Consider the following 19,631-nt stretch of genomic DNA (forward strand, 5'->3'; position numbering starts at 1 on the left):
CTCATCATTTCGTCGTATGTCTGACTTAATCTAAACTTAACTCCTTGAATGCGTAATGAGTATAATTTACAGTGTATCTTATACATACATATTGTATATATTATATATATATAAAGAATTTTGCCTTATTATTTTCGTGCATGAAATTATCTCATTATTTCATCCTATGTCTGACTTAATCTAAACTTAACTCCTTGAATGCGTAATGAATATAATTTCCAGTGTATCTTATACATACATATTGTATATATTATATAAATATAAAGAATTTTGCCTAATTATTTTCGTGCAACGAAATTATCTCATCATTTTGTCCTATGTCTGACTTAATCTAAACTTAACTCCTTGAATGCGTAATGAGTATAATTTACAATGTATCTTATACATACATATTGTATATATTATATAGATATAAAGAATTTTGCCTTATTATTTTCGTGCATGAAATTATCTTATCATTTTGTCCTATGTCTGACTTAATCTAAACTTAACTCCTTGAATGCGTAATGAGTACAATTTCCAGTGTATCTTATACATACATATGTATATATTATATATATATAAAGAATTTCGCCTAATTATTTTCGTGTATGAAATTATCTCATTATTTCATCCTATGTCTGACTTAATCTATTCTTAACTCCTTGAATGCGTAATGAGTATAATTTACAGTATATCTTATACTTATATATATATATATATATTTAATATATATATTATATATATATATATATATATAAAAGTATAAGATACATTGTAAATTATACTCATTACGCATTCAAGGAGTTAAGTTTAGATTAAGTCAGACATAGGACGAAATGATGAGATAATTTCGTAGCACGAAAATAATTAGGCGAAATTCTTTATATCTATATAATATATACAATATGTATGTATAAGATACACTGGAAATTGTACTCATTACGCATTCAAGGAGTTAAGTTTAGATTAAGTCAGACATACGACGAAATGATGAGATAATTTCGTTGCACGAAAATAATTAGGCGAAATTCTTTATATCTATATAATATATACAATATGTATGTATAAGATACACTGGAAATTGTACTCATTACGCATTCAAGGAGTTAAGTTTAGATTAAGTCAGACATACGACGAAATGATGAGATAATTTTGTTGCACGAAAATAATTAGGCGGAATTCTTTATATCTATATAATATATACAATATGTATGTATAAAATACATTGTAAATTATACTCATTACGCATTCAAGGAGTTAAGTTTAGATTAAATCAGACATAGGACGAAATGATAAGATAATTTCGTTGCACGAAAATAATTAGGCGAAATTCTTTATATCTATATAATATATACAATATGTATGTATAAGATACACTGGAAATTGTACTCATTACGCATTCAAGGAGTTAAGTTTAGATTAAGTCAGACATACGACGAAATGATGAGATAATTTTGTTGCACGAAAATAATTAGGCGAAATTCTTTATATCTATATAATATATACAATATGTATGTATAAGATACATTGTAAATTATACTCATTACGCATTCAAGGAGTTAAGTTTAGATTAAGTCAGACATAGGACGAAATGATAAGATAATTTCGTTGCATGAAAATAATTAGGCGAAATTCTTTATATCTATATAATATATACAATATGTATGTATAAGATACATTGTAAATTATACTCATTACGCATTCAAGGAGTTAAGTTTAGATTAAGTCGGACATAGGACGAAATGATAAGATAATTTCGTTGCATGAAAATAATTAGGCGAGAAATTCTTTATATCTATATAATATATATATACACTGGCGGATCCTGGGGGGGGGGGGGGTTAACCTCCCCCCCCTGCAAATGAAAAGAAACAGTTTTGCTGAATTTGTTTAAAAAATATAAATAAAGAAAAACAAACATTAAAGAGCTATCGACGTCGTTGATCCTGCAATAAAAGCTAATCATGAAACCAAAAATATTAAATAAAATAATTTTGCAAACCCCCCCCCATTATCAACGTCAGGATCCGCTAGTGATTTCAGATATTATTTAAAAAATTATTAAAGAAAAGAGAAAGAGAGAGGGAGAGAAGAGAGAACAAATTAAATTAAATTTTATAATTTATGATAATATATTACTTTAAAAATATTTTTAAAAAATAATATGGTCCAAAGAGTTAGTGATAAGCAAACGTTTGTCAATGTGAGATTGAAGTGGGTTTGGACGTTCCGTCTGCGGAATTTATGCCAGCCATTTCACGCATGGATTACGATTTATTTATAGGATACGGCAAGAAAAAAGATCCGCACGCAACTTCTTTTTATCCTTGTTACGGTCCATACCCTTTTTTTGGCTTATCTCTTCACCCTCCCAGTTCGACGCAGGCACCAATCGACAAATATAGGCGCGCGGGTATACAGGATATATACAAAGTGTTATTTCTAAGACCGTTGATGGGGAAAATAGGTGGAATAAGAGAACCTCGCGAGAAAAAGCAGGTTGTTGTAAGCGACGGTGTTGAAGAGAAAAGGGAGCTTATGTGTGGAAGGGCGGGAAAAATTATGGGCGACTATGAGAGTAAAAAATGGCGAAGCAAGAGCATAATAATCGCGGTAGGAAGCGAGGAAAAGATTACGAAAACTGTGGCAATAATGTAGCAATATTTTCTCGCTATCATCTTCAACGTTAAGCAAACCCCAAAATTCTGGTGCTTTGTCAAGTTAAATCTCTCATTAAGACTTCTGTTTACTTTTTATCTTGATAAAACCAGAAAAGTGAGTTTAAAATCAAGTTATAATGAAAGCTATGAAAAGAGTGGAATTGACAAATATAAAAAAAAATTTATTTTTCTAAATATACTCTTCTTTTTTCTTAAAATTGAATTGTTCTAAAATGCAGTATTTATAATAGGAAACAAATATAATTATGAGAATTTTAAAATATAAAAATAAACTGATAAGAATTTACATTTTAATTATAAATGACAAATTTATAATATACAAGTAAAATATATACGAAAACTGTAAACAACAAAGTTTTAAAATTTTTGAATATATTATTGAATATAGAAAAATATCGTAATTAATTTTATTTATTCTCTATATAAATTTACCAGATTTTATTAAAATTGTGAAGAGTGTATATTTATTGATATTTTTCTTGCTAATCCATTAAGTTATTGTTATCATCACAATTTTTCTCAACAAAGAGAAAAATAATGATAAAAACTTGACACGCTTAGTTCTGTGAAATTCGCGTGGAAGTTTATTCGTTTCTCGTGGTACATCAGAATATGTATATATACGAAAATACATATAAACCGGGTGCAAACAGATGCGGGATCATCAGGGCTAGCAAATAAGTTTGACAAAGGAAAATATATGTACATTGTTATTCCGGGCGTGTAAACGCGCCAGATCTGCACTGCTTGCGCAAAACTCACTTTGAACGAAACGTTTAAATAAGTTCGCGACGCTTATGCCAAGTTATCGTTTGCATCGTATAAAAAAGTAACGCATTCGGAAAATGTTGGAAAATTATGTTTCACGAATTCTCGTAGAATAGACGTGTTACGCGATTCGTAATTCGAGTCGCGATTAAATGTCGAGCGACAAACTCGCAATATCGCGAGAAAAAAGTGCGATTTTTTTGCAAGCAGAATTTTTATTTGTAAAAATGATTGAATAACGTTGTCACGCGCGTAGCAGCAGATCATGTATTTGTTTTCATTCCACACCACCTGCAGATTTTCCATCATCTAAATAATATTTGTCTCTGTTCAGATCTTTCTGCATCCACGATCGGACAAGAGTAAATTTTTTTTATACAGACATATATATAGACAAATTTTCTGTTAAACATTTTTAAAAAATTCTTGCTAATATTATAAAAACATTATTTATTTGTAATAAAACAAAGAAAAATAAATAAAATATAATAAATTCAGAATAAAGAAATAAAATGGGGCAATATTCAGTGAAATGTTTCGTTCTTTCGGTACGGTCGGTTTTATTGTCAGCTTATCTGTGAAAATGTTGCGAAGAAAAATGAGAGTACTTGAGATGCATAGTCTTTCTCTCTTGGAGGTTAAACAACCGAGGGTGCGGTTTTCTTCGGATTGAGAGAAATCCAGATAACGCCACGAAGTTTAAACCAGACTCTTTTCAGAGAGCTCGCATCCGCGGCTATAAGTTTCTTTCTCAAAATCCAATTATTGAGAACAATGAACAAATATAAATATAATTCACACACACATTGTGCTTTATATTGGTGAAGCACTTGGTGCACATTGGGCTCGTATATTATTTAGCATGCGGTGAATTAAATAATTAAATACCATTAAAATTAAACCATTCCAGTCAATTAAAAAATTGATAATTGATTTTTTATTTCCGTTATTGCTCTATCCGCAAATTGATTTTGCATCAATAGTGCAAACAAATAGAATTAAATTTATTGTAATACATTGAGAAAACAATATTCTTTTATAAATATCGGAAAATTAATGTAATTATATTTGATCTAGAAATATTTATAGAATGAATAAACTCTCTGATTTTACTTTTACAGACTTCTTTTAAAATACTGGAGAACAGTACTCGAGAACTTTGCAGAATTTCATTTCTGATGAAATTTACTTAGAAACTTATGATAAAAAATGTGGAGCTTTATTCGTCATAACATTATAGTTTTAATCTTTAAGTGTTTTAAAACTCAAATATTAGATAAAGTATGTGTGTGTTTTGATTAAAGTAAATCGATATGTTCTCTTATGGCTAAACGATTAAAAAATAGACTTCTATTATTTGTATATATTTGTACAATTTAGTTAACGCTTTCTAATTTTATGTAAACAACCTGATATTTACATATTCAAGTTAAAGATTTGCTCAGAAAATGTTGGGTAGAGATTAAGCGAAGAATAAATTCTGTTACTCATGTATATCGGTTTTAAATATATTTTGCAGTTTATTTTGAAGATTAAACTCTATTTATACTGCTAATATTGATAAATGAGCTGTCTCTCTCTAGTTTGAGATATTTTGATAAGTTAATATAAACTAGGATCTTGAGAGTAGGGGAAAGAGAGAGAGGGAGGGGCAAAGAAGATAGATAACGCGCAAATGCCTCGAGGATTAAAAACGAACAAAGACGTAATAACGCAGGATTAAAAGACGGGTCAATGGTGTTATGAAAATATTGGAAAAGTTAGGGGAGGAAAACAAAGTTTGAACGTTATGCGATAATCGTTACGATAAATCTTGCCTGATATGCGATCGTGAAATGGACGGTCAGGATAATTGCATTGCCACTTGATAGTGCGCAGTAACGAGGGACAGTCTTAATTGTATCACAGTATACCAACGTGAAAGTGTTACGTGCCGTTAAATCGGGGAAAGTGTTTTAATTGCAATATCGATGAGGCGTCGAGATTGCCACCCTCTGACGTCACTGATAGATCGCTTCATATGAGGGATGACGCAGTCGCAGCTTGATACACACACGATCGCAGATATATATAATTGATTGATTTGTTTGAGCCTCTCAATTTAACGGCTTTTTTCGCATTCGCGAAACACGTAACGCTAACAAATATTTGACCAATTAATTGATACTGTATCACGTTAAAAAACGCTAGTATACGCGCGCAAGATATTCAATTAATTAAATACGCGAATATTATTTAATTAAAGATATAATTTAATTAAGTAAAATGCTATATGCTATCGTATATCTTATTTAGCTTCGAACAAAAAATACGTTGCTGGGTGAAAAATTATTATTACAGAATTTCATGTAACTCACCAATGAAGCTGATATTGCGAATATGTTGGAGGAGTCGCGGACCGTCCGGTGCTGGTACAAGAGATTCACAAAGATAATGTGACGTGCCCAAATTATTTACGCATTCTTTCTGGATGACATCATGAACACCGTGTGCCATGGCGTAAACCGCATCCACTGAAAATAATTGAAAAATCTTTCGTTTTATGCAATTTTTTAATAAATATATATATTATTTATCTGATTTATATATGCCGAAAACTTCTGAAATAAATAGATACTATGCGCTATGTAATTGTATATGTATAGTTATATATATAATTTGATTAAATTTGAATAATTTAAATACACTTGGCTATTTTTGTAAATAATTTAAAATATTACAAATTACTGAATTGATCGTGAAATCTGAGAGAAAATGATTATTTTAATATTTAATAATATAAATATTTAATATTTAATATATAATATAATATATAATTTAATATATAAATAGTAATATTAATAATTTGATATTATAATAAAATAAGCGACTAGAATTTCTCGCTTACACTAGAAATTCTTGAAAAAAAGAGAATCCTTTTTTCCGTAAATACTAAATACTAAATAATAAGAGCTTATAAGGCTATTATGTTCGGATAATTTTATTTCCCCTTACGATAACTAATTCAAAAGCTCGCGATAAAATATATAATTCGAGCCCTTATCCCAATTTATCAAACATTTCGCTTAATCAAGTTTTATTGCTCCAGTCCGATCCATCTCGAAGACTTCAGTTCTATATTATACAATAGCAACCATCGTCATTATTTATTCAAGGATAAAAGAAAGACTTCGCTGACTAATGGAAAGGTAAATTGTTATTCGCAAAAAAGATGCTTCGTGTGTAACTAATAAGATGATTTACAAGATTTATATACCATCACAGTGCACCCGATTGTACAGAGTTTCCGATCGTTTCGGAAAGACCTAGTCATTTATTTCAAGAAGAAAGAAACAATAGAGAAAAGGAGCGAGAGAGAGAGAGAGAAAGGAGGGTTGGCATAAATGGGATCTGGGAAAACGTTGATCTTGCGCAACTTTTCACGCGCCACCGCGGTAGCGATGCACCGGACGTGTTTGTTAACAACGCAAAAACTATAGCGGAGGAAAATTGCTTTTCTCGACCCGAGTTACTATTTCTCTTTTCTCTTGTCGCGACTTCGCGAAAGTTTGTCGTGAAAGTTCGTCCGATCCTGTCTGCATCGGAAACACGCGATCTAATCATCGCGGACTGTAGTCAGCTGCGGTTAATTACAAACATTGGCGAACGCGCGCTTACGAATAGGCAATAATTATCTGGAATTAATTGTGCAGAATTTATATTTCTGGAATCCCGCAGTTTTTGCATGTTCTGGATTCATTCATTTTTTAAAATTTATTTTAATTCAAGCGTAAAATTAAAAAAAACGTAGGGTGTTTAATTTCTTCCAAATATTTTTAATTAATTGATATAGCTGTATGTTTTAATTACTCTTTAACGTAAATTAAGAAATTAAATAAAGAGATTAATTTAATAAAAAAGAGGAAAATTTTGTCCGATCTTAACACATCACACATCTAATGTATTCGAAATATATATAAAATATATATTTGTTTTTTGAATATTATGTTATACATTGTAGTTTTCAAGTCTCTATGTTGTATACGCGAATAAGAAAATATATGCACTAATAGGATCGTGTCCGCCAATTGAATGTGTATACAATGCAGAATGGAGTGTATGATTTGTAAAATAGGAGATCAGCTACGTTCGGATAAGAGGAAATCACGCGGTAAATAATCGATTGAAGCGCGCTGTTATCTCACTGAATGACGTAAGTCTCATCATATATTGTCGGAATTACGGTCGAACGGAGACGGCCACGGTTTTTCTCGTTTCTGTTTTTGGGCTAGAAAAATGGTCGAAGGGTGACGAAAAGTTGGAGGGTTGCCGAGAGCGCTTCTCTTCTTCCCGATAGCTATCTTTCCGCTCCTCTTACTTCTCGCCTTTCCTTCCGCACTGATCTTTTCTTTCGCACTTTAGGATATAAACGACCGTGAAATTTTCCTTCTCGCGCACAATTCACGCTTTCCGCAATTAATTAACTGTCATAGCATGAAAGGAACAGTTTATCTATAAGTTATTCTTTTTCTTGTTGATTTAATGCGATGAAATCATAATTGATGTGTTAATTTAATATTTTAATCACAAAATCATATAATAATAATAAATCAAAAAAAAGTCAAATTAAATTTTTAATACAAATCAATAGTCCGAAGCATTGAAATAGTAAATTTCGAATTTGTTAAAAAATTTGGGTTATCTCTTTTTAGAAAAAAAATTTAATTAAAAGTTTAAGTGTCAGTTGACTCGTGAATTTCGATAATTATAGATTTGCGAAATTAAGAGATAAATGCTAAGAGGCAATTTTCAATTGCTATCGAAATAAATCACAGTTGCCATCACATATATTTTTCCAACGATATTCTACATATATGATATAAAAATGAAACAGACGGTGCGAAAAATGTCAATAACGATAAGAAAATTCTATACGTTACCGACAAAAGGCACCAGACCCTCTTGTTCATAATCGACAAGGATCTCCTCGCCGGTGCAACGCGTCGCGTTGCTCGATGCATTCGCACTGAAGGTGCATTTGTTATGTTGCGACCAGAATTCCCGGAACCAGATATTCCGACAATTCACTATCTTCCCCGGCAACGATTTATAGGGAACATTGCTCTCTGTCTGCCCGCGACACTCGTCGCCCATTCTCGGCCGCAAGTTCAAATAGTATTTGTCGAAATCTACAACAGAATCGAATCACACTTGTTATAGTCGTTCAATAGTTTCGATGCATTATACTTTCTCGCTGAAAAAATTTTTTGCGCCTTTGGTCGTGATAAAATTGAAACAAGAATATTTTATTCGAGAAAAGTTAACTTTATTGAATTCTAAATTTTGAACTTTTTATTATGTGTGTGATGTACAAAACAAGGCACCTGATATAAATTTTAAGAATTTTTCTGAATTTTTGAATTCATCAGTTTAACATTTAAACTTTTGTTAATAATAATCTAAATTAAAAAATATATATATTAAGTTATAACATATTAAATTGATGCAATTGTTTTATTTTTTTTATTTTATTGTGATATTATTCTGATCAAAAGTAGATTTATAAAACCTATTAAACACGACAATATAATAAGTTTACTTCAGAAAATTATAGATTAAAATTTGATGATAAAGCGCGCCCAATTGCAAAAATTGTATCTTATATTATTTTAGCACATTAGCTTTCTCAAATCTAACAGTTTATAAAATTAATGAACACTAACGACGATCTCTCTCTCTTCATCTTTTTTTGACACTCGAAAGGCCATAATTTCTGATAATTTAGTCCGACTAACGAGGATTCGACACTCCTGTTAATTACTTGGTACGAAACGGAAGGGTCACTCGTTTCGTTTATTTCTTCGCTCCACGATTGCATATAACATTGCTAACAACGAATCGTGGATACGACATAATCGTTGGCGGAAAATATTACTCACTTGTCATGCGAGATTAATGAACATCAAGTCAAAGTTGAAACAATACCGCTATAATAGCAACGAAGTAATATAGTAAGCAATCCTGATGACAAGGAAATTTAATTATGGCTTATTGTTAGTAAAGCGAGTTAGATGTGTTAAAAACTAAATGAATTAACAGAATTAAACATTTCAAGTAGTTTAAATAAAGATACATATTTATGTAGATATTGCGTGAAGTTAAACAAATTAAACAAATTTAACATTTTAATTAAATAAATTAACTTCTTATATTAGAAATTCAACATTTTTAATAATTTTATTGCAAAATTAGAAATTCTTAAAACTAATTGGAAAACAATATTTATATTTTGAGTTTATTTTATTATAAAGTTTTATTTTCTTTTTAAAAAGCTTTAAAATTTTTGTTTGCTTTCTTATTCATTACAAATAAATTATCAGTTTTATTAAAAAATAACGCTAATAGGGTGAAACAAACGTATACTTTTTTCTACTTACTTGCTTGAAAGTTATGATTTTTATCAGAAAGATTATTATTACTGATGAAAATAGCTTTTTTAATACAAATGTCTCATGTAATACATATAATGATGTTGACACATGAAAGCTTTCGCGTGTAATACATTTTTCATGCCATCCATTGATAAGCGCGCTCGTTTTTATATAGGAATATTCGATATTCTTAAAGCTCAGACTCCGACGCGGATATCCTGAGAGCGCGTGTCTTTCCCGGAATAAAGGGATTGAAGCGATACGAGACTATCAGAAAATCAGCTGTATCATGCGTCTCTCAGCAAATCTATGTATAATAAAATTTATCATGAAGGATTCTTCAATACGACTCGGTGATATAAAAGACAAATATAGAATGCTTATAAACTGCAATAGTATTATCATATTATTCTCAACATGAACCTTTTTAGAAAAATATTATATACTAGACAACGCAAAATTTTAACTTGTTGCAAAAAATGAATCTCTTTCTCCTTTTTTTTTTATTAAATTTTGTTAATCATAAAATTTTTTAATTCAGATTTTTTATTTTGTGTATAATGTAGTTTTATTTATTTATATTGTTCATTAAACTTATTGTTATTTTTTCATTCTTATTTGCATTTCCGCTATTCTAATATGTTACTTTATATGAAAATCGATTTCAATGACTCATTACTTTGTTTGCTTTTTGATTCAGAATAAACTCAGGGTAAACATTCTCTTAATTAATCCGATTATAATAGGGTCACACGAGCATAGTAAGGAGTCCTTTACCTGTAAGGACGTTTCTATAGGGCAGGATGGTGATGGTACCTTCCGCTGCAAACTCTTGATCTCGGACGGGGTGAACTTTAGCGCCCCACGAATCGCTACCCACCCACATAAAATGGCCCGTGCGATTGGCCCTTACCGTTGCTTGAAGCAGCTTCCTGCAACGAGATAAGCCGAACGATAAGGATGAATTATGAGCAATGATGATCGCGGCTACTATTAACTCGCGACAAATACAATGGAGATCTCGTAAGAGCAGCAATCAATTGTTACAATTAGAGATACCATGTCATTATTATAATAACAAAACATTGCTTCTTATTTTTCTTCCCCTTATTATATATTTAATATAATTTCCTTTCTGTGTAAGTAGCGAGAAATGTATAGCTTTTTATATTTTACATTGATAAAAATTTATAATGGAAATGTTCATAAATTGGTGATATCACATGTGTCACTTCTAATTAATAAGTAAAAGTTTTTTGATTTATAAAAAATAATAAGTACGTGATTAATATTTTGGAAGAAAAAAAAAGAAAGATGTTCAATTTCAAAATTATTGCCTCGATATTGATTACAATTTTGTAATCTTAATTTAGTTCTTGTTAAATTTAAATTATAGCAGGCATATATTATTAGTAATTAGGCAGATCATTAATAAATTATAAACACAGCATCAGAAAAATCTATTAAGATCCATTAAATTCGGAGATTGATTCATATTACTTGTTTCATATTGCTAGACTTGTATTACTGATAAACCTAGTAGGTATTCACTTAGAATGACTTTCTGTACTTTATTGACTTATATTACTGAAAAATGTCCCAAAAATCATTGATTTGTTCTACTTACAAATGTATAAAACGATTAATATATTTATATTATTATAGATATTGCAAATAGGAAAATGTCTTAGTAATTAGACATATCATTAATTTATATTAGCAACATTAGTAAAATCTACTAAAATCGATGTAAATTAAGAGATTGACTTATACTACTTGTTTCATGGTGCTGGACTTACACTACTGATGTGTGTGGAACTGATAGAAATTGACTTATATCACTTGGAATTTGTTTTGCGTTTTATTAATTTACACTACTGAAAAGTGTATTAAAAATCATTGACTCGTTCTACTTACAAACGGATAAAACAATTAATAATTTATATTACTATAGATAATGCAAATAGGAAAATGTTTTAATAATTAGACAAATCATTAATTTATATTAATAAGAATAAAATTAATAAATTCGGTATATCGATAAATTTAGAGATTGACTTGTACTACTTATTTGACGCTGCTGGACTTACACTACTGATGAAACTGATAGAAATTGACTTATGTCACTTGGAATTCGTTCAGCGTTTCATTGATTTACACTACTGAAAAGTGTCCCGAAAATCATTGACACGTTCTCCTTACAAATGAATAAAACGTCTAATAATTTATATATTATACTATGGATATTGCAAATAGGAAAATGTTTTAATAATTAGACAAATCTTTAATTTATATTAATAACAGTAAAATTATTAAATTCGGTATATCGATAAATTTAGAGATTGACTTGTACTACTTATTTGACGCTGCTGGACTTACACTACTGATGAAACTGATAGAAATTGACTTATATCACTTGGAATTCGTTCAGCGTTTTATTGATTTACACTACTGAAAAGTGTCCCGAAAATCATTGACACGTTCTACTCACAAATGTATAAAACGATTAATAATTTATGTATTACTATAGATATTGCAAATAGGAAAATGTTTTAGTAATTAGACAAATCATTAATTTTTATTAATAATAGTAGAATTATTAAATTTAGTATATCGATAAATTTAGAGATTGACTTGTACTATTTGTTTCACGCTGCTGGACTTATACTACTGATGAAACTGATAGAAATTGACTTATATCACTTGGAATTAGTTCAGCGTTTTATTGACTTATACTACTGGAAATGTCGCGAAGATCATTGACTCATATTCCTAATAAATTTAGAGAAAAGCTAATAGTTTATATTACTACAGATATTGCAAATAAAATATTTTTAAACATCATAAACAATTAATTTAATATTATTATATAAAGTAACAATTTAATTAATGGACAAATTCCATCGTCTCTGTAATGTAATTACTTATCTGAAAATCAAGATTATTATTGTACCAAATTCATATTTCAGATAATTAACATCTTTTAAAAAATTGTAAAAAATGTAAAAAAAGACATTTTTTCCAAATTCAATAATTTTATATTATTATAATTAAATACTGCGCTATTTTGATTGATACGATCTTAACATATGTAAAATATGTATACTTTTCTCATTAAAATTTTAATGCTATAAAAATTAAAAAAGAGTATCACTATGAGGTCAATCTATAAACATGTGACATTGAAATAATTATTCGTAGAGTTTCTTTTCAGAAAACTGATGAAATCAACTTAGTCAATGTTTAATTTAATCGTTCTGATTGTATCAATAAGAAGCTCGTCGAAAGGACGAGTTCTTATACATTACAACGCCAACTTGAGTTCTATAGGGAACCGTGATGGGATTCAATCGCATTAATCCGGAAAGATATTGACGGGGAGGTGCAGAGAGGAAGCGTCGGCAGTGAGCCGCAGATCGATATCAACTTATCGGTCCATGGAAATCGAATCGGGTAATGGCTTTTCTCCCATGTCGGGAAATCTCGCTGTAGAAGTCAATTATTTGCCTCACGAGGATCAAACTAGGGATCGTAAGCAACCGGACGACATCGCGTTCAAGGGAATCCAATGACAGACTTGCATCAGAATCGTACATTATTTCGTAATCCCTATGCATGTTTCCGGAAATACAGTATCGCGTTGTTTACGAATTTCCGTTTGCATCGGTGACCTGCAATTTCTTCTTTCTTTTTTCAAACTTCCTTTCTCGCTTTACTACACTCATTTCAGTTATTGAAGCGATTTTCAGACCCCTCGAATGTTGCATACAGAACGCGGTGCAATATCATTGCAATCGATATTACTTTCTTATCGATTCGATAGTCTTTTTTTAAAAAAATGTTAATAAAAATGAATTATTTCTTTTAGCTATTTTATTTAAATTTGTAATAAATAAGCTTTGTATATGATAAATAATTAAAAAATATATGCGCCAATTTTCAATCATTATAAGAAATGTAAAAATTTTGGAAAAAAAATATATGTATATACTGTTCTTTGAAATGAATCTAATAGCAATTTTGTAAACGTTAGTACACAAGCCAAATCTATATAGAAAATTAGACGAAATATTTAAGTTGAACATATAATAAAAAACCGATTACACAATTGGCAATTTTTAAATCCTTTTCTTTCTCTCTCTCTCTATTTATATTTTATATTTAAAATTAAATATAAAATATGATTGTAATTCTGAGTTTTATTTATCCTAAATAAAGATCATATAACGTTATTTTGCTGCTGAGGGTGAAATCCAGCGGTAAATTTATTATATGAATACGGATCTTAGTTTGCACACAATTAAGCTGTATATATAGTACTGCTGAAAACTAGATCTGCTTGATTTAATGCTATATGGGTAGTTAGGTAGCAGTGGCTAATATTTCACTCCTTAATTACAGTTCTTCAAATTGCTTGAAGAAAAACTCTTTATCTAGAAAACATTTCAAGGTATAATACAAAGCGAAAGTAGAGATATATTTTATCCAGAATCCAATTAGGGCTTATTTTTATTTCAAACTCAAGTCAATTATATTAAAGTACAACTGTTATTAAAAAATTTCACCTTCTCTACGTAATTAATTGCAGATAAAATTATTTAAATATTTTAAGTAAAAATAATAGAACATCATTTATGCAGCTCGTAAAGACAGGATTAATTAAATGCTACATTTAGGATTCCTTCTGATTAAAATACTAGACTAATCTTAAGCTCTGTGTCGTATCTTTCGTGTCGCGTATACGAAATGCATACGAGAGCATTGCGTGGAGATATTTAAATTTTTAATTTAGGTCGCGCCACAGCTTTCTCTCTTCGGTATTTCCACTTTCTTCTACTATGCGCTTTGTCGCGCGTAAGCCCCTTTTCAACTCGCGCCCTGATTCTACCTAAGAAGATTAGCCGTCGGAAAAAGTAACCAAAAATCCCTTTCAGCTAGCTATACTATAGGAAATAACATCGCATTGGAATAGCCGAACTAAAGGGTACAATCAAACAACTTTCTCATACTGCAAGAAATCGAAATGCGATCGTGCGCAAACTTTTCTGATCCGACGCCCAATCCAATCGAGTTGCTTCATTTATACTGCTGCTTTTGCACACAAGGAATTTGATATATTTGAACAATCAACGTCAATTTATAGCTCCGTAAGAAATATAATGTAAGAAAAAAAAATAGAATGTATTTAGATATAGATATAATATCATTTTTCGACGATTTTTAATGCGTCTTGATGTCAGTCAATATATGATAAAAGCTTCTTTTAGTAATTAAGCTTTTAACATTTTGCTCTCTGTTATATTTTATTATTACAGGTTTAGATTTAAACATAACGCGCAAGTATATCTTTATCTGCAAATAAGTAGATATTTTGTTTTTAGACTATTACAACTATGTCTGGATGTTTTTATATATTGTGTCTCGAACAATATCGCTTCAAAATATTGAAGTAACTTATGAAAGTTGGCGACACGTTATAGAATAAAGTAAAGTGCAAACATAGAGGCAGTCGAGCAATCGATCTTACCACGAAATATTGAGGTCGTTTATATTATTACTAGCAATCCAACTATACCTTCTGTTTCGTCCTCCAAAGGATAAAGGAAGGAAGCGAGTGGTTGTAACCGAACTTTCCCATCCTGCTCGAAAGTTTGACCAGTTTCGAACGGATTGCAGGAAGCATAAGTCGAACTACATTATCGATAACAAATCGAGAATAATTATCTATGGAGATCTAAATTACATCCTAAATTTTCAGAAGAATGCCGTAACATATAAACAGATTCAGATAGATGTAAGTGAATAAAAGAAAATAAAATTTTATATAGACATACAATAACTTTGCTTTACTACATGTTAATGGGCAAAATCAAAATTTATTTTTTTACGAAAACATGAAATCATGTTTAATAATAAAACTCTCCTCTGATCTGTGTCTTTTTTTTTTTTTGGAGAGTCATCTATGACCCCAATTAAAAGGCCGTTCTTTCATCGCGTTAAGTTACCGTAATAGAAAAAAAACCTTTATAGAGTAAACAATGTTCTCTCTATAGATAGGATGTTCGGAAATAACGCGATTTGCATTGAAAAATATTTCTTGAACTTTTACAACATCGATGTCGATGTATTTCTTACGGGTTTTTAGCGATTCACCGAAAATTCCGTCAACGTCGGGAAAGCGACGTCGACCGATGGCGCGACTCCAAAGTATATCTATGCTAGGTGGTTGTTCGATAATGTATCGTTTTCTCTTGAATGCACAATAAAACCCTGCCGCTTTAAATAGACAGCCGCGCGCTTCTTTCGAGAAGGGAAAAAATTCCCGTTCGATACATCAACCGGATGGAGGACGAGATAGATAGAAAGAGAAAGAGAGGGAAACTCACTCTGCCAACCGGAAGTCTCTTTCCCTCCTCGTGAGAGTACATCCGGCCGGTGAACGGAGTTCTGATCGATTAGGACAAATTTTCGCTCGAGTAATACGATGCACATGTGCAACATGCTACGTGTCATCAAGTGAACCGTTCAGAATGTAAGTCGGATAAATGTCACATGTGCTCCAATAAACTATCTCTATATAATATTAAAAATATTTAAATTTATACGTTTTACTTTGAATAATAGAAAGATAATGATGTTATGAATAATATTTGTGAAACACGATTTAAGCTTATCAAAATTCGAATAAGTTGCCTTCATTAATAATTAATAATTTTAGCAATAAATAAGAGTAAAAAGCAATAGATAAGAAATACAGTAAATTTGTTAATTTATGTAAATTATATAAATTTGTAAATCTGATGCCGAAAGTATACTTCCTTTTTAGCGGTTATCGTTCTTCCTCTTCGTCTTTTATTTTCTTTATAACATATATGAAATATAAATTTTATATACGGAACAAAGATATGTTATATAAAATAATAAAAGGAAGAGAAGAAACGAAAAGAGCAGTGAGAGAAACGGGACACTTAATACTGCAGAAAGTTCCATAAAACTTCGAAATGTCTATTAATTCTAACTATTAATTCCTCGCGTACAATGTTCGCTTGATCGTTACTTGTGGATACTAATCACGAGTAGTCTACATTCGCAAAGTTCATTCGCGAACAAGGAAGTCCTGACGTTTAACATTATAATCGGAAGTTTCATACGAAGTGAAACCTCCGACACGACGTGAACTAGATTAAAATATGTCGTCTTTGGGTCGACGTGCGGAACACGTGTAAGATATGATTATCTATGGTACGACAGATCTTCTTGGGCCAAGCAAATGGAGAGCAACCGTGGAAAGTCATAGATCACGGTTTCATCGACCTTATGTTACGAGATAGAAAAAGCACGCTGGTGAACACTTGACAAATCGCTGATTCGTTGAAAATCGCCTCTTCGTGCCTCCTAGTTTGTAAATACGTCACTCATGCAGTGAAGAAGAAACATTCGCACAGCAATTTCACAACATCGACATTTACAATGAAGAGAACAATAAAATGGATAAGGAAGAGCGTCGTATTTCACGAACATCACGGAGAGAAATATGCAAATCGATTGGATTAAAATACCGACGTCTGTGACAAAAATAAAAATGAGTACGTCGTTATCGATAAACTTAATTGGCGGTTATAAACGGTCTGTAAGTCGACAAATTTATAATTTATATTTGATATTTATAAGTAAAGATATATAATTATTTTAAACAGATCTCTCTCGCTCTCTTTTTTTTTCTTAAAAAATATATCTTGAAAAAATCAATATTAATAATTTTATACAATTAAGAACATTATACATTTATAAAAATTATCATTTATAATAAAAATTTTTAATTATATCGTGTGTTGCAAATATTTATAGATAATATATATACGCTTATATTGTATATAAGCGTATATATATTAGCGAAAACATCATAATGGTATCTCGAGAACATAGGTTCTTTAAAAATAGTCTAAAAATATTTTCTATTATCATTTGTATGTATGTATATAATTTTTAGTCTATTATTAGTATTTTTAGTTTATGTCTCCTTGAAGAGATTTATCATAAATCAACGCTTCATTGAAATAGTTTGTTCCTCTTTTCTCGAGGGATCAAGTGCGCTTGTATTTAGGAGACACACGAGATACATCCGAATAGTCTCTCTCCATACGGTTACTGGATCTGTACGACCCACTACAATTTCAAGCACTGCTTGTTACGTGCCGAGATGCTGCTTGATATACGAATGTATATAAGTACACGTTACGGACAGAATATCTATGAAATTTCCATTTCTATGCTGATGAAATGCAATTTTCAACAAAGTATTTAAAATTTGCTGAAAATAATAATTGAAACTCAAAATAGTATCCAAAACAAGCCTGTACCACTTCAAATAAATAAAGTAATACATAATTAGAATATCATGAGTAAATTGACATAAAAAATATATATATTTGATAATAATTATCAAATATTTTAATTATCTTATCGTATCAAGTCTTAAAGGCAAGCAGGCAATTCTTTCTTCTACGTATTCTCAGAAGCGACGTACGCTAATCTTATGGGGATTTTCCAGCATACATTCTAGTTATTGAAATAAAATGTTCCGTGAGTAATCTGTATAATACATATATTATAAAAGCAATATGGCTCTATTTTCCTTTCTGATGATTTCAATCCGTTTCACTTTTTCTTGATGAAAATTAGCTTCCTTCGCTAGTTTCTTTGTGTCAACTGCAAGGGCTTGCACTGCGTTTTATCATAAATGTTTTTTGCGTATCACAGAATCAGCAAGACTTCCATTATTTTGCTGTTATCGACGCTCGTGAGAAATGCGCTCTTGCAACTGCCCGTTGCAGCTGCTCGACATTTAATACGGCGCCTGTTTCTTTGTATTCAAAGCGACCAGTGGGATTGCACGTTGAATATCAGGCCGTTTTGGATTTATTCCTTTTTACAGTGTGAACAAAGTGTTCTCAAAGCGCAATGCGACGAGACGTTGAGTTTTCCTTCCCAGATATTAAAAACATCAGAAAATTTCGCGAGACTATCGCCGCGTGAAAAACTTGGAAAAAGTCTTGTGGAGATTAATAACGGTGTCAGGATTGGAACGAGAGAGAATGCTATCATACTTTTAAATAAAAACAAGAAGACAGACTTAAAATATATGTTTGTTATATTCTGGAGTACCAATTCTTTTGAAAAACACCGAGATTTATGCATTCATTAAACAATCTCACTGCTAACAACTAAATGCAATTTAAAGGAATAAAATAATATGTAATTAATAGCATGATAATAAGAATTAATTATATGATAACTAAGAGACTAATAATTTTGAAGAATGTAAATAATAATAATAACAATAATGAAGATAACTATAAGTCAAAGAATTAACATTTTTATATTAAAAACTAATAATATTTCATCTTTTTTATGCGCAAAACTATATTAACTGCAAATTGCTGAAGTATTTAAAGCAATATATAGTTAATGAAATGAGAATAGTGAAAAGTCCAGTAATAGACGTCGTGTAATATGGTTATCTGTGATCGATCAGAAATCGAAACGAGAGCAGAGTTGTTATCATCTCCCCGCGGGAATAACTCGTTAACGCGCTAATTTCGTGTTTTTCATTCCCGCTGGGAGAAACGATGGCGTCATTCATTTCTATGCGCTTTAAAATTCGAAAACATAAAAGCACGATATAAAATCTTGATGTTACATTAAAATTTAATGTAATGTGGCATTAAAATTTCTATGTTACATTATTTTAAATTGCATTTCTTAGTTTCCAACGAGAAGCGTGCAAAAA

At 30.6% G+C, this 19,631-nt stretch overlaps 1 protein-coding gene across 12 annotated transcripts in view; it reads right to left on the bottom strand.

Annotated features, from left to right (window-relative positions):
* LOC145934856 (metabotropic glutamate receptor 8) overlaps positions 1 to 19,631 on the bottom strand; it is a 117,469-nt gene that overhangs the window by 18,625 nt on the left and 79,213 nt on the right. For 11 of the 12 annotated variants that reach the window (XM_083035714.1, XM_083035741.1, XM_083035732.1 and 8 more), the window contains 3 exons: positions 10,619 to 10,773; positions 8,351 to 8,599; positions 5,789 to 5,944 (listed from right to left, as the gene is read on the bottom strand). In XM_083035714.1, the coding sequence (XP_082891840.1) occupies positions 5,789 to 5,944; positions 8,351 to 8,599; positions 10,619 to 10,773 (560 nt within the window). The remainder of the gene's footprint in view (positions 1 to 5,788; positions 5,945 to 8,350; positions 8,600 to 10,618; positions 10,774 to 19,631) is intronic. The other variant, XM_083035761.1, reaches the window with a different exon arrangement.

Source organism: Prenolepis imparis, unplaced genomic scaffold (assembly GCF_030444845.1).
Source record: "Prenolepis imparis isolate NDT839.2.m4 unplaced genomic scaffold, iyPreImpa1.0 SCAF_1, whole genome shotgun sequence".
Classification (NCBI taxonomy): Eukaryota; Metazoa; Arthropoda; class Insecta; order Hymenoptera; family Formicidae; genus Prenolepis; species Prenolepis imparis.